General features: G+C 44.5%; 2 protein-coding genes across 2 annotated transcripts; both read right to left on the bottom strand.

The window, feature by feature from the left end:
- Positions 1–4066: 4066 nt before the first annotated feature.
- On the bottom strand, positions 4067–4907 carry LOC123095907 (ethylene-responsive transcription factor 1B-like). Its single transcript, XM_044517483.1, has one exon. The coding sequence runs from the start codon at positions 4905–4907 to the stop codon at positions 4098–4100; it is 810 nt and encodes a 269-aa protein (XP_044373418.1). The 3' UTR covers positions 4067–4097.
- A 1920-nt stretch (positions 4908–6827) lies between these two features.
- On the bottom strand, positions 6828–15246 carry LOC123139527 (coilin). The gene is made up of 13 exons (XM_044559307.1): positions 14957–15246; positions 14696–14760; positions 13808–14080; positions 13412–13591; positions 12683–12749; positions 12003–12071; positions 10806–11007; positions 9396–9430; positions 8248–8553; positions 8069–8140; positions 7734–7889; positions 7385–7649; positions 6828–7295 (listed from the first exon to the last, which is right to left on the bottom strand). Exons 1-13 carry the CDS (start codon positions 15161–15163, stop codon positions 7009–7011), a joined length of 2184 nt encoding a protein of 727 aa, XP_044415242.1. The 5' UTR covers positions 15164–15246; the 3' UTR covers positions 6828–7008.
- Between the last annotated feature and the right edge of the window lie 889 nt (positions 15247–16135).

Genomic DNA, 16135 nt, shown 5'->3' with positions numbered 1-16135 from the left:
GGAAAAATATAATCCAACGAACAACATTAAACTACTTAGTACCAGTGTGGATAAGAAAGTGATATGGACAATAAATTATACCAAGAAACACAGTGTTCCTGTTTGCATGTCTATCATTCATATATATATATATATATAACATGGAACCTATTAGGGGATTGGACATGATATATTTTCTTTCCTAGGTTAGGGTCCATATGAAAGCACCCAACCTCACTTAGTGTTGCTATCATTGATGTATTGATCAGAATGAAGCTACAACAAGAAATGCCCATTAGTAAGGACAGCTGATGCAAGAAACACTAGAAAGCATTCAACTTCAATCACATCTAGATAATCAAAAATAAATGTGGCAACTTGGATTTCAGTGAAATGTTCAACTTCGATTACAACTTGATAATCGAAGTATATATGGCAACTTCTGATTTCAGTGACATATAACTACTCACAAATGCATTCATGGCACCAACTTTCTTTTGGTGTTGGACGCTTCTCATGAGACTAAGCTTCCTTACTATCCCTATCAAGGCCTCCACTGTGACCAAGGAAGAGCTGAAGATGACCAAAAATTGGAGTTAGAAAACGTTTAGTGGAATAACCAGTCTGCTAGCATATACATATGTTAATCAGTGAAGTGCCAACGAATTAATCTTCTCTGAGGTGCCAAAACTGAGAGGCTTCCAGGTAAGCATATGCTTCACGTCAATGGTGGCTTGAGCTGAACTAAAACCATGTCACTTATTTCCGAATGGAGGGATTATATAAGTAAAGCTTAGAATACGAAAAGATTAGTTGCAAAACTCTAAATTAAAATATATATCAGCCTGAATTTTAGCTACAGAATCCTAACGACGACAAATTTATCAGATGCATCATCCTAATTAACAATGGCGAAATTAGCAGCGCACATGCAACATAACTTGGTAATAGCCTTGGTATAGAAAATAACACAAACAACTCAACTACAGTGAAACTGAATCAAATGTTAACCAATATGGAGGATAGACATCTTTAGGTGATCAGTTTGCAACATGTAGTAATCCGGTTCGTTGTCAGCACCTGAGTCGTGCCATCAGATCCACAAAGCAGCAGCTGCTGTGTCGGCGACATCATCATCAAAGAGACTTTCAGACCCTCACCATAGGAGCAACCACGAAACATCCAATCACTCGATCATTAGCATTATATTAAAGTCATCGTTGCCCAAATTCAAAAGATTAAGGAAAAGAATGGATTAGAAAAATGCATCCTATAATCATCTCCCATTATTATTGTGAGGTGATTGCATCCTAGAAAATTGCAGCCTAAAATCTGAGAAAAGCATGAACAAAGATCGTCAATCAAATACCCAATGACAACACAACTTATACTCAAGATTTCCCTTCCCATTCAAAAATTGCATCAGAATTCTCATGGACATCACGTACGCATCAACATCACACATGCATCAATATGCTTTTTTGAACACAATAAAAAACACAAGTACTTATACCTGTTGTGGTCATCGCTTTCCAGAGCACGCGACTTAGAAGCTGGTCGAGCAGAGGTGGAGGCGACGGCCGCCGGCGGTGACGGCTTGGAGTTGAGAGAAAAATAGGGAAGGGCGAGGGGTGGGGGATGCCCTAGCCCTACAGCGGCACACCTACCCCGCTCGGGATGTTGCTGGAGCGCCTCCTTGTGTATAAACGGCCACCATACTAGCTTCCTGGAGGCATATCGCAAGCGGGAGCAGGCAAGCAAGAGCGAAGGGAGCCGGCGGCAGGATGAGAGGGAGAGGAAGATTGGGTGGAGGGCCGGAACGCCACCGTGATCATGGGGTGGGTGGGGTGCGGCTGCTGCTCACGACATGGGAAGAGAGGGGCCGGGAGAGCCTGGATGTGGTGCGATGATGCAGCGGATATTGGATCGGGAGGGGCGGGTTTGGGAGCGAGACGGATCGTGGTTTGATTCGTTTTTAATGAAAATCGATGGACAGGGAGGAGGTTGTGCGAGGCGAAAAAAATCGGTGGAGGGGGAGGTCGTGCGAGGCGAAAAAAATCGGTGAAAGGGGAGGTCGTGCGAGGGGGAGGCAACGAACGAACGAACGACGACTTAGTACTGCTCAATTAGGAGTAGAGATGTTTATGGAAGGGGATGAGTGAGAAAAATAAATCGAGGAGAGAGGTGATCTGTTTGGAAGGTGATCTCATGTATATGGTATTATTTCTGAATTCTTACTTACCAAATATTTACATGATTGAATTCAATAGACACCTGCCATAGCAAGCACGAATAAATGAAAAGAGGATCGGACACGGTTCGGTTTTAATTGCGAAGAAGAAGAAAATTAACGTGAGAGAGATGGTGGGCGGGGGGACGGAAAAAACCAGCGAAAAAAAAACGCTTGAAAGTGGTGGGACGAAAATAAACCATGGTACTATTCAACCAACTCAGACATTAGAAGTGGAGATACTTCCGCCGTTCCAAAATAAGTGTCTCAACTCTCTACTAACTTTACGATAAAATTATACTAAGGTGAAGTCACTTATTTTGGGACGAAAGGAGTAATATCAAATATTTAAACAACCAACAATCCCAACTTAATACACGGTATGTTGGCAAACACCAACTACTACTTATTGTTAGAGCATCTCCAATAGATAATGTGGATGCAAAAATAACTAACTTTGCATCTTCAAGGCCCAAATACTCTTCTCCAACAGATGATGTAGATGAAAAAAATACATCTTCACCTTCAAAAAATGTAAAATATAACACCTGGAGATGCAAATTTGCACCTCCACTAAAACTGGCGACTGCCAGCCAACTGCCCAACTGCTTCATTTTCCTTCCGCAGCCCGCCAACTACCGCCCGGGCCATGGCCGACTCTGACAACCCAGCCACCTCCTCCGCCGCAGCCGCCGCTGGTATGACCCACCCCGCTGCGTCGCTGTAGTCATTGACTTGAGTCCGTTCACTTCCGTCGCCGCGCCACTCGCTTACCGCACCATGTCGCCGATGCCCCACTACTAGATCCGGCCGCTCCACCGTCCCCGCTGCTGGTTCCGTCGTTTCTATGCCGTCTCCCGCCTTCGAATTGGCCGCTTCTACGTCGCCGCGTGCACCGCGTGATTTGAGCCCCACACCCCCTCCCCCGCCCCGCTCCGCCGAATTCGAGCGGCACACATGCCTCCACGCCGCCGGCGCTTTTCCGCCGCCAGACTTGATCTTCTCGTGCCGCAATGTCGTCGCCCCGCCGCGACCAATCCACCGCTCGATTCATAGCCGCACCGCCGGCCATTCGAGCTCCTCCCGCCGCATTCGACATCCCGGCTCTCGTCGCTCGGTCGCCGCTCGGTCCACCGACGATCCTCCTGTCTCTCGGCGCTCGGCCATCAGCGCTCATGCCGACTAGTTGTACACAGCCACGCAGCCGGCGGCTGGTTTCACATCTCCACTTTGCACCATCTATTGGAGTTGCTCTTTTACATCTCCAATATGCATCATCGGTTGGAGTTGACTCTTTTTTTTTAAGATGTAAAATGCATTTTTTTTAAGATGTAAATGTTTACATCTCCTTTTTGCATCCTCAAATTTGCATCATCTATTGAAGATGATCTTAGTATTGTGTTTAGCTTGTACACATATACTCGTACGTGACTGACTACCAACACACACCAACGTCAACTTGCAGGCAGACATGTTTGGACTTTGGACTTGACCTGGTCGATCAGGACATGCATGCTTCTTTTATCTAGTCCACTTTACCCGCCAACGATAAAAACTAACAACAATCCCGTGTATCTTTTCTGTTTCTTTTTTAAAAGAAAAAAACAGCAACCCAAGCCACACAAAATTCGAACTTGGCGCCTATGAATTATCTACAACCATGCAGTCATTTTGACTGGATTCAAGCCCAAACATTTGTCACTTCACATCTTTCACGGCTATCCAAATTCAGACCCAAACATGCCGTCGGTCTCGCAACCCGTTTCTCCATCCTACAGAAGCTATCTAAATTCTGGAACCGCCCACAACAGCAACAGCAACAGGGAAGAAAGAGCTACACAAATGGTGTCATGGTGATCAATCCATCGTTACCAGCTCTCTTCTTGCATCAGATGGAATGATGGCCCGAGCACCATGAGTCGTAGGCCGAGGCCGTCATGTCGTCGGCGGCGCCGAGCAGTTCCTCGAGGTACTCCGCGCCAAGGTCCTCCAGCTCCATCACCACGCCCTCCGGCCGGCCACGGGCGGCCTTGCGGCACGGCGACGACGCCGTGGCCTTTCGGCTCCGCATGGAGTGCCGCCGCTTGAGCGCCAGCACGGGCGACACCCCGTGGGCGCGGCCGCGCACGTCTTCCCCCGCGCCCTCGAGCGAGCGGCGGACCTGGTCGGCGGGGAAGTTGAGGACGGCGGCGCAGCCGCGCATGGCGAAGGCCGCCTGGTCGTAGGCCAGCGCCGCCGCCTCCGGGCTCTCGAACGTGCCCAGCCAAACCCTGACGCCATTCCGCGTCGAGTCCCGGATCTCCGCCGCGTACTTGCCCCAAGGCCGCTTCCGCACGCCGCGGAACGCGCGCCCGCCGCCCACGCCGGGCGCCACCTCGGCGTCCGTTGCCTCTTGCTTCAGCGGCGCCGCCGCTGCCTCGTGCTGGGAGAGCGTGTTGAGCAGGAGCTTCTCGTCGGTGTCGAACGGCGGCAGGGGCGGCGTGGGCGGGGCGTGGTGGTGGTGGCAGCTGCTCCACGGCACGGAGTCGGGGGAGCCGGTGGAGGAGCCCGGCGAGTGGAGGGGAAATGCTGCTGCTGCTGCTGCTCGGTGGTGCGTGTTCATGGCACGGCGCGCCAAGAAGTTGACGACGCCGGCGCTGAGCCGCGGCGACGTGGAAGAAGAAGAAGGAGGCGCGCACGTGCTGCTTGGGTCAGCCATGGAATGTTCCTTTGATGTCGAGTTGAAAGTTGAAACGACCGGAAGCGCGCCTCCATGGTTTTTATACCGGCGACAGGAGTTGGTTGTGAAGAGAACGAAGCAGGGGAGAGTAGAACTGGGATTATGTAAAAAGATGCTCTGCTTCCTGGTTTCCGAACTGTTTCTGGGTGCCTTTGCCTACTTGCCTTGCTTTTGCCGGGGCTCCACAAAATGCAGGAATGTTACACTACAGCAATTGTGAAAGAAGATATCAGTAGCCAAGGTTCTTCATTTCGGAAACGAAAAACTTTTGGACGTCGCCGAAATACGTGAAATTCCAGAAATTCTTTCGGTTTTTGAGTTTTGAAAACCCAGTAAATTTTATTAAAATTTAACCTGATTTAAATTTTGGATTGGAACTGGCTCGAAATTTCAGGGCTACAAGTATTTCAGACCCCACCGAAATACGCGAATCAGTGATCATGGAAAATAGCCTAGCCTACTTAAGTATGATCAAGTGGGAGTTAGCTAGAGGGTGGTAGTGGTATACACTCCACTGCACTCAAATGGTGAGCGAGATTAGCCGCACGTGAGTCAATGTTGAGGTCCATTGCACCTGACCTGACCTTCTCATATTCGCTCTGAATTAGGCAGTGGCTACCATCCGGCATATTATTACCACCATTCGTCGCCTGGCATCTATCTGAAGTTTCCAAGCATAATACACTCCACTCCACTGGCTGCAATTTAGCTGGGTGGTGTGAGCCGAGCGAGACGGTTAATTATGTTACTGCAAATGGTACGTGATGAAGCCGCACGTGAGTCAATATTTTAACGTCCTTTTTTAATTTCTTGGAAATTTCCAAGCAAGGATAACCCCGTAATTAGGCGGGACGTGCATGCATGCATGGATGCATTGCACCTCGCCAGACGCCAGCAGCGCTGCTCCTTCACCGGTTCCATACGAATCTTCCGTCTCTCCTTCTTTCGCCTGTTCCTTCCTCCTCCTTTCTTGGTTCCAGCATTTACAGTTTTATTAAGATCGCCACGTGTTAATTAGCTGTGTTACGTACGACCGAGTCACTCACTTTGATTGTCTTCAATCGATTCGTTAGAATGTTCTAGGAGACAGTTGTTTTTCCAAAAACGTCGAATCGTTGTTTTTCCAAAAACCACTTTTTTGGTTTTATGGAAACTAAGTCTTACTTATCCTTGGATTTGTTGTGCCAACCAAACATGGTTTTGATTAGTTACAACCGCAAACGAGTTTAGGGGAAACTAGTTTAGCAAAACACATGTATCCAAACAACCCCTTATACAGTGACTCCACAACATATGATACATTGTATCTATCGAAAATGGGTTTCGTCCCGCTTTATATATGATTATAAAAGCAGCGACAACCATATAAACAACCGCATACAACTCAAAGCAAACACAAGTGGACAAATTGAGGGTCGCTTCGAGTCAACAGACTATTCACGAATGAGATAAGGTCACACCTGTCCCTCGACGAGGCGAGTGACTCATTCACGTTGTGTGTGTTAGCGAGGGAACGCTCGTCAGAGGACAACGCCACACTGTCAACATCACAATTCGTGCTAGTATTTATTTGACAGTGGATCGCTCAAAATCGCAAATTATTTGTCATCAGTTCTTTATGATTTAGGATGTTTATTTCACTGTTCTATAGAACCGGAACTACGGTGCAATTTTCTTCCCATGGATCTGATTCTGATGAACTGGCGTTCACTGTAATAAAACTCTGCAAGTCCTGATGCAAATTGTGTTGATATTAATCCGGTCGCAAAACTTAAATTATGAAGGCAGGTTTTGAAATGCTTGCAGAAATACGACCAGATCATGATGTGTTTGCTTGTTTTCGTTACGTGGTTGTTTTTGCACCCGGGTATATTACTTATTCCGCCCCAACACGCATGATGATCAATTGCATTCACGTGGTCGTTTAAATCCCGAATCGACAGTTAAACAGACATTATCTTGTTTTTCCCCCAAATGGTTTTGACAACTGCTAACAAGACGCCATATTCGTTCGGCCAGGCATCGCATACAAAATGAATCAGCAACTCCCGAACGCCGAACGCGCCGTGCTAACACATCATCACTTGCCGTACTTCCGGTTGTTGGGTTTGCCTCCCCTGCCGCCTTCCCTACCGCCTCCCCTACCGCCTCCCCTACCGCCTCCCCTGCCACCTCCTCTGCCATTGTTGCCTCTCAGAAGCGCGAGGGTCGGACCAAGGGCGGTGCTTCTCTGCGCTCTATACGACCACGCCGACGTGCTAGCGTTCTGTTTCCAAGCTCCCCACCCATTGTTCCCCTCGGCTTCATCGTCAGGCTTGCCGTTTGGGACCTCGCTGCTTGCCTCCCAGGCCTTATCACGCGTGTTCTCTGCGCAAAAAAAACGTTGTTTCTAAATCGCGTACAATAGCAAGACCTGCTAGGTATAGAGGAAGAGATTAGCTATAGGTCTACTATACCTGGTGGCGCTTCTGGGCCTTTACTGCTATCTGGTGGCACCGAGGTTCCATTCTGGCTATGAACTTTGCCCTTGTTTTCGTCCAAGGCTGGCACCGAGGTTCCATTCTGGCTATGAACTTTGCCCTTGTTTTCGTCCAAGGCGACCGGTTCTCCGACTGGTGATTTGCCTTCCTTCCCTGTTTCTCTAATGGGAGTGCTAAGGTCTGCGGATACTGGCTTGCTGCCCTTCACTAGTCTTACATCGAGAAGGTTGGAGTACTCAATCTGCATGCAGTAGACGCTGAGGGTGATGTTTACCGGGTTTGCGCACGTGGCTAGATTGGGAATTGAACACGAGCGAGTGATTACCTCCAAGGAGCCATCTTCCTTGTAGGGTGACGTATCCACCATCATAGCATCTGACTCGTCCTCGCATGTCATTTCCTCCGTGATGATTGGATGCTCCGGAACAGGTAACAGAATGATGCGCGATGATATCAGATCATACATAAGAACTTTACCAACCTGAAACAGTGTGTAAAATGATGAAACATAGGTTGCCCAAATTAAAGCACAGCCGATGGCTCGAATATTTAAGATGTGTTTTGCTTTCATGTTTGCCCTCGCATGTTTGAAGCAACAAATGACCCATGCAGAAGTGCTTCCATAAGAAATTGAAACTTCTAGTAGAAATAGTGTCATACCCGATACGAAGAAATCTCCGGACACCACAAGGAAGACAGCGTAACCAATCGATAAGCAATCAGATCTCCCTCCTGTAACAGAAAAAAAAAGGGTAAGCTCACAAAGAGAATTAAACTAGACAATAAAATACAGCTTAAGAATAAGCAACTTCTGCAAAGCAACTAACGGAAACCAATACCACTGGAAGACGTGTTAGGGGGTACAGAGCTTCAAAGTCCAAAGGTTCGCTGGCAGACTTCCCTTCCTCAGCAACAGATTTTTCCTTTGCTAACACATCATGATTGATCTCATTGACTTTTTGATTACTGGCCCCAGAAAAAACATTTTCCTCATCCCTACTATCTACCACAAGGTGGTTAACTTCAGTATCGCTTCCAACTATTTTCCCAAGATTGCAGGTATGAGCACTTTTCTTATTTGAGTTGTTCATTCCCCACTTCTGTCCCTTCTTTTTGCTCATGGTTCCACCCCATGTGAAATTTGCCTGCAACAAGAAGCACAACATCAATGGGAAGGGAAGTAGATGCTGATTTTACTCAACTTAAACAATATTTTCTATTTCCTATTTTCATGTACATAAAATGGTAATCTTGATAATGCATAATTCAAATCTACATCTAACTTAGATTTTACCAATCTGCATTATATATTTCTGCACACACATGCGCTGGATACCCCATGAAACTTGAGCTAAATATAAGATGGAAAATGGAAAAGAACCTATCATTAACACCCCAACCACGTGTAAAGGCTTTAAAAAGATCTGTTAAAGAACATATGGGGAAGGGATGATATTCTGCAAACTATTAACATTTCAGAATAAAACTCAGTCCACATTGGAAGATATGGAAAGGAAAGTTCACTCCATTTCGCTGCTTGTCGACTTCATACTCTCCTCCTAGCTGTAGCTTTTTAGGGGAATTTTTTTAAATGTTTTATCTGTTGTTCCCACAAAGTTTTGACATAGTGGGCTATTTCTTCTTGAATGTTGGTACCCCGTCGAGATGAAATAACCCTCGTATCTAAGTTTCTTATAAAGGAATAGGCTATCTGGAGTACTAATTTTGAGTCTAAAGCTAATGAAATAAAAAATATAGCATGTAGGACAGAGTCAGAAGTTAATCCACAAGTCAACATTTAGGTCTTTGCATCTGTTGTCTGTTGAAAAATATTTGAGCAGAACAACGCATCCAATTGAACTGAGGGATAAGCAACATGTTTCAGTAACTACATAGATAGGCCCCAAATTTTAGTTGTTGCAGAATGGTTGAACATTATAGGCATTCCATGATGAATAACAGAAAGGACAAAGAGAAGTAAGTAAACCTGTGTTTCCTTCGCTGATGACGTATTTGGTTCACCTAGAAACACAAATAATTCTGTGTTAAACAAAATAAATGATTATTCAGGTAGGGATTGAAGTTTGTATAATGATGTCTATAACACAAGAATGATGATTCCTATAGAACTGTTAGAAAAGTTTAAAAAAATACAAGTCATGAAGGGAAAATGGAACTGCAATATAGTTGATTCACACAGAAAAAATATATAGCTCCATAGCCACTTAGACAACTGACTGTCGGGACAGTTCTTTGGGGGCTTATGGGTGGCTGCCAAAATAAGCTGCCCCTTACCCCGCTTATTCTGGCAGCCCAACCTAAACTTTTATTTTAGAAGCCTAGTAGTTGACCCTTAATTAGTCTCACTGTGATACAAATCTTGGTTCATCGGGGTACCTACTGTGTAGTAGAGGGCAGGCAGATGACATTGCTTGAAGGGGATAAAGGTTTTCAGAGGAGAAGGTTGGATATAATCTGAGATACAGAGGTGTTGAGAGAGAAAGCAAAGATGCAATGCGGTCCCTTCCATGACCTAATAGGACAGATCTCCAATGCCAAGTGAACTTATCTCTAATACACCTAATCTATAAAAACAAATAAACTCGACTAAGTAACTAAAAAGCAAACCAACTATATTAATATTTCCAACTAATGGTGACTATGGACACAGTGAATCCAAGTAATGGTGACTGTAGACATAGTGAACAACACAATCTACCAGCAGTGCCACTTGGCAACAGTAAAACTATCCTCCTTGGATATTTTCTCTCAGAAGATCAATTCAGGAACAAAATTCATAGGCTTGGGAGCAGCAATGTTTTATATTTCCTAACTTAGCACAATGATCTGCCTTGAGGATCCACCCCTTTCAGGTATAAATAAGCAGACTAATTGGTCCACGATGCAAATTATAGGGTATTTTTCCAAAAAAAACACAACATAAATCGTTTGCCTCTTTTATGAATGTCAAATTGCACTGAATGACTACAATAACTCTACCACAAAAACTATGAAAGTAATTTCGTAACAATTTCACTATATTTTGAGCTTCAAGTATGACTCAAGAGTCAAGAGGCAGGGCACAAGCAGGCAAGCAGCTCATACAAAAAAAACATAATAAAAACTTGAATAATAGCAAATTATTATCAAGATGTCAAAAAACGTTTTCCAGTTGACCATACAGAGCATAGAATGTGTCCATGTTTGGACATGCATAATGACATGTGTGCAAGCTCACATGCAGTGTAGTCAGGGGCACTACAATTCGTACAAGCTTTCTTTCCCAATGGGGATGGTAAACAGATACACTATCAGCGAAGTGCCAATCGACAAATCAACTGTTGCAATGCAGAAAATCGTATTAACAGGAATTAGCTCTTCACGGGCTCAGGAATACCTGCTGGCTCAAAGCGAATGTGACCAGGACGAACCACAACTGGAACAATATCTTCTGATGCATCAGATTCTTCCTCCTCTGCTTCATGGCTTGAAAATGGCAAGTGAGGGCCATTCTCATTGCTTGACGGGCAAGGAAGATCATCGTGATTGCTTGAGGATGGACAGTCAGCAGCAGCGGGTGATTCCTGGCAGTCCACATTCTACAAATATACATTGCGGATTAATATGTTTGGCTAACACCATTTATGTTTTATGACTACAATAGATATGAGACCATATCAAGTACGACAATTGTGCTAATCGCATGGGAGATCTAGAGCCACTGGAGTAGGGTACCAATTGAAATACATTAAGGTTCTCTTTCAGCCCCACGTGCAAGTTTAGAACAGACCTTCTTGTTTTGCAACAACAACCAACATCATTCCTCCTACCGCCTCTGCTGCAGCACCGGGAGCCCCCCCCATGGAGGCCCATTTCACAGCCGCCACGATTGCCGCGATTCCTCCTGTTGCCTTTGTCTCGGCTGCCACCAGCCGTCCCCATGGGTGAGGTCTCCGTGGCTCGGCTGCATGGCGCAATTTAGGATCGGGATGGGTGAGACAGGATGATCTCGAAGAGCAGCGCCACTGGGAGAAGGTGGGTCTCGCACGGGAGAGCGAAGCTGGATAGGCTAGCGAGCTGTGTCCGGGAGAGACTGGAATCTGGGTGATAAAGTGGGGATGAGAGGGGAGAGAAGCCATCACCAGACGATTGGGTTCAGAGGATGAATGAAGCATTCGGAAGTAACATGAGTTACAGAATGCTCGTAAAGTAGTACAACCATAAATCAATAATGAACCCTACTACGGATTCTTAGACAATGATTGCCTTACCAGTCTACAGGTTCAAACTCTTGTGAGACTCTAATATCAACTCACCGACTGTCTTCTTGAGTCTTGGAAAAGGTAGAATTTAAGGAAAGAGCGTGGCTTGATTTGAAAAGGTCCACATGTGGATGTGATTAGTGAGATTATTTAAACATCTACTTAAACAACTTATCTCTTTGTCTGACACTGATCCAACAAAGATTGTCAGTGGCAGTGATTCACAAATCTGCAGTGCTATCCGAATTCCTACCCAACATGCCCTAGTAATAAGGATATAAAAGATACCATGTGAAGCCAAAAGAGAACACAAAAAATAGTTAACAAAATACCTCTTTCAGCTTTTCTTTCTCTAGCTTCCTAAGTTGCCTTTTGATTTTCTTACGACGAGCACTTCGACTCTGACAGGACAAAACAAAGACAAAAATACATGTGATAATTAACCAAAATGCAGAGGCAGAAAAACTGTTACATCATAGCTTCTGTTTCAAAATTTTAGTATGCCCGTTATTAGCATATCAAAGAGGAGCTAAAGGAGCATGATCCAGTCCTATCTGTTGTCTTATCAAAGCCAAAAGAATAAATCAAATTAAGAGAAGGAAATACAACTCCATCTAAATCTCTAGGCAATTTAAATATCTTATCTTACAAGTAGCATCTGCTGTACATATTTATTTTATACTAAATGAAAAGTGCAGTAGAATATATTGGAAAAAATTGAGTAGGTCTATTTTGGCCAAGAACAGATACTTACTATTACTACGTTTAGCGATGCAATGCCCAACCTGGCCATAAGATTATTATTATTATTTACAATGATCCGTCATTGCGGTATCTTTAGATCAGTTTTGAGAACTTTGGGTCTCATAACGTACTATAGATACATGATAATGTTTACCAACTATAAGAAACATGAAAGTTGATGAGGAAAATATTTACAGCCCAAATAAACTAACAGAGATAGAGCCAATCACTGAATTTCTCTAAAAGCAGAAATGCAGATTACACAAACCGTTTTAGGAATTTGAGTTGTCTGCCCAGCCACCTCAGTTTCGCAACTCAACTCGGTCTTATTGCACCTGAAAATGTTCCAAGATTAGTTTTTTGCAAAGATATAACAGAAAAAGAATGACACTAATTCTAAGATACTCCAGCGTGAACAATATGAAAAGACTGCAAAGGAGTCCATAAGTCTTATTGTATCATGATACTACCTATTTTTTTACCAGAATTACTGTTAATATATGTAGATACCACCTATTAAAAACGAACTAGGACGTACTTTGTATTAATGCTCACATTCTGTTGTACATATATAACTAGAAACAAAAATAAAAATAACTGCCATTACAAAAAGGCAAAAACAGTCTTTAAAATGGTGTAACAGAGATAAATGCTGAATCATTAGAAAATGCCATGTTCAAAAAGCTTCTTGCAGTTTATGCAAACATAATGACATGTCATCACTATCTCTTGGTGACATAAACATAAGGGACAATGGAACTCCGTACACCTTTAATGCACAAAAGATTATAGCATTCGAGTATATCCAAAGTATGTTGTGGTGATATACTCGATATGCTATAAGCATGTAATTTAAACCAATTTAGCACCATTTACTAGTGGTGATTTTATTGCCTGGATTGGTACTTCGCTGTCCATGATCCTTGGTAGTGCCACTACCAGGAAGAAGAAAACTTGTTTATCGGATGGGGTGGAAAGAAGAAACTTAATATATTACCTGTCAGGTTTTTGCTTTCCATCCAACTCAACAGTACATTCAGTTTGAATATCAGCCTTCTTTTCTTCAATACCAATAGTGGACGGCTTCGACTCTTTGGAACCATGAGATCCCTGATCTTGGCAAATGTCATCTACCTTGCTGCACCCGATGTGTTTTGCCTTCTTCAGTTTCTTTCTCCTGCATCACCAGATGTAGCAGAATCACTTGAACAGAACAGAACGCAACACGGGATAGGAGAAGCAAGCAGCCATGAAACCAGATGTGATCTAAATGGTTGTGTAATCATCAACTTCTTCAGTTTCTTTTACTGTTATGACTTATGAAAATACAGACTGAGTGGTAATCCTTAATTTTGCAAACAGGACAAAAAAATATGGTAACAAACGAGGATACCTTGAGCTCTCAGGTATTTTTGCATCTTCATCTTTTCGTTTCCTCTTCGAGCTTGTATGCCCATTTTCTAGATCGTGGTCGGATGTTACCTTTTCTTCAGGCTGATGATCACAATGCACCTCTTCTTCTTGATGCTTACTAGAGTCAATTTGATACTCAATTGCAAGGATTTTATCCTCAGTCGGAAGCGGACGCATTTCTACTTTCTCGGGATCTTCAATACAGTGTACATCATCATGGTGTACCATTCTCTTGCAAGCTTTCTGTTGAACCCTGCAATTGTTGTAAATAACATCATTTCCACAATTTACACGCATGGTTGTATTGAAACTGGAATACTAGATGGAAAAGATTTTTTTTCCTAGCCAAGTACAGGTGTAAACGGAAATTGTTCACCACAAATTTCCTCACCATCCCCATATAAGTATACAACTCAACATGCCAGTGGAAACCCGACATGCTACATCCAAAAACACAGGAGAGTTCTCCTACGGAATGCCATCATTCATGTGAAACTCTAGCTCTTCAAAGGAAACATAATTTACTTATATCATGCCGAACACTTGAAGCATCGTTTATATGGGGATAACTGCCATGCAGATGTCTCGTATGTTCACAGCCCACTCAGTCTTGGACATATGAGATTTGACTCGGGATGATAATCCGTCTGGGCTTTCATCTTTCCAGAGGAAAATGGCAGATACACACTACAACGAAACGTAGCATGCGCACCCAGTGAATCTGACATGGGTGTTCTGCATAGCCACAAGCCCACACCCCATGGATTCCCCCAAAATCGGAACACAGAGATCCAGACGCCACAATGTTACATCGGAGACCACATTAGATTCAACGAGAGTACAAAAAATTCAATCCTCGACCGAATACCTTATGATATCCTTGTCCCTGAAGATACAGGTCGACTCGAAAGGCGGCACGGCGAATCCATCCATCTGCGCAGAGAGACAATCCATCAATTCCTAGTACAGAAGCTAAGAATCGACAAAAATAGAAGGGGAAAATCCACAAGAATCTAAGAACTGCCCGGAAACCCTCGGGCATTCGTGTACGGGGAGTCCCCGACTGAGAGCCCCATGCGTCATACAAAATGTAGAAGGGTGAAGGGGAGGAGGGAGGAGAGCGTCCCACCGTCAAGACGACGCCGCCGGGGCAGGAGCGGTGGAGGCGGAAGCGGGCGGCCACGTGGGCGGCGAGGTCGGCGACGGTGGCGAGCTCGGGCCGGAGGAGGAGCCAGCAGCGCCGGAGGTCCCTCTGCGCCCGCCGGAGAAGGCGGGCCTTGTCGAACACGAGCCGGAGCCTGACCGGCGACGGCGACGGCGCCGGCGGCGTCGCCATTGGCGGTGCGGGGGGGAGGGGGATTTGGGGGTTTCGCTGGGTGGAGAGACTGGTGGAGGCCGTAAAACCCTGGCTCGGTCCGCAGGACGCACCGTGGCGGTATTTTAGGGCCGCTTTTTTTTAGACCTTTCATAGGCCATTTGCAAATATTTGAAAACTATAAATAGAAAAAACACATGATTGATATGTTCATGTGCCATGCTGTAAAAAAAGTCATGTATCATAAGATTCTACAGGATTTGAAAATCAGGAACTTTTACTGTCCGCTTTTCGTGATGGTTATTTTGGGGGACTGGAGAGATACAGAGAGATGGGACAAATGTGTATTGATTTTCCTAATGAAAAAACAAAATGAGATTTGAGCTTATGTTCAAATTCCCATGGAGTGGGGATGTAGAAATAGATTCTGTAGAAATTCAGTAGTCCACCCCTATGATCTAGGAAAATTTCTTTAAGAATCAAATTTTCTAAAGAGGGCCCTTGAATAGAAGATCTAGCAAGATCACTGGTGATAGAAAAAAGTACAAAATCTAAGAATTTAAAGAAACATTCACTGGTTTCCCCCTCATCATGGCCTGGTAGTACATGGGCCACATCATTACAAGCATTTATGTTATTGCAGTTGTAGAGGCTTTTGGGGTGACCAATAACGTCTTGATATTTTTATTGGTATGATCCACACCAAGTGCCAGGGTCTACGCGCCACGTCCCGACATCAAGCTGCGCTAGGCATTGGCGGATCTAGGGGTGGGGTCATGGGGGGCCATGGCCCCCATACACAAATTACAAATTCTATTTAACTAGTGCAATGTATGTCCATCATACTAAATTTGGTGTAGTGTAGTATATACTAGAAGACGACGCACGCTTTGCCGCGCTGTTTCCCTAACATTTGTTTGTTCATGTCTTTGTTCTTGATGGTGTCCTCTTCCTCCTCTTCCTCTTCCTAAATTTTATGAATTAGAGCAATAA

Source organism: Triticum aestivum, chromosome 1B (assembly GCF_018294505.1).
Source record: "Triticum aestivum cultivar Chinese Spring chromosome 1B, IWGSC CS RefSeq v2.1, whole genome shotgun sequence".
Classification (NCBI taxonomy): Eukaryota; Viridiplantae; Streptophyta; class Magnoliopsida; order Poales; family Poaceae; genus Triticum; species Triticum aestivum.
Note: the sequence above shows the minus strand (reverse complement) of the source record. Positions and strands in the feature narration are given on the sequence as shown.

Coding starts and splice junctions, on each gene's coding strand:
- LOC123095907 (XM_044517483.1), bottom strand. CDS start 4,907: ATGGCTGACCCAAGCAGCACGTGCGCGCCTCCTTCTTCTTCTTCCACG.
- LOC123139527 (XM_044559307.1), bottom strand. CDS start 15,163: ATGGCGACGCCGCCGGCGCCGTCGCCGTCGCCGGTCAGGCTCCGGCTC. Junction 8,141..8,247: donor CCCTAACACGTCTTCCAGTG/GTATTGGTTTCC, acceptor TTTCTGTTACAG/GAGGGAGATCTGATTGCTTA. Junction 7,650..7,733: donor AGGAAGATGGCTCCTTGGAG/GTAATCACTCGC, acceptor TACTGCATGCAG/ATTGAGTACTCCAACCTTCT.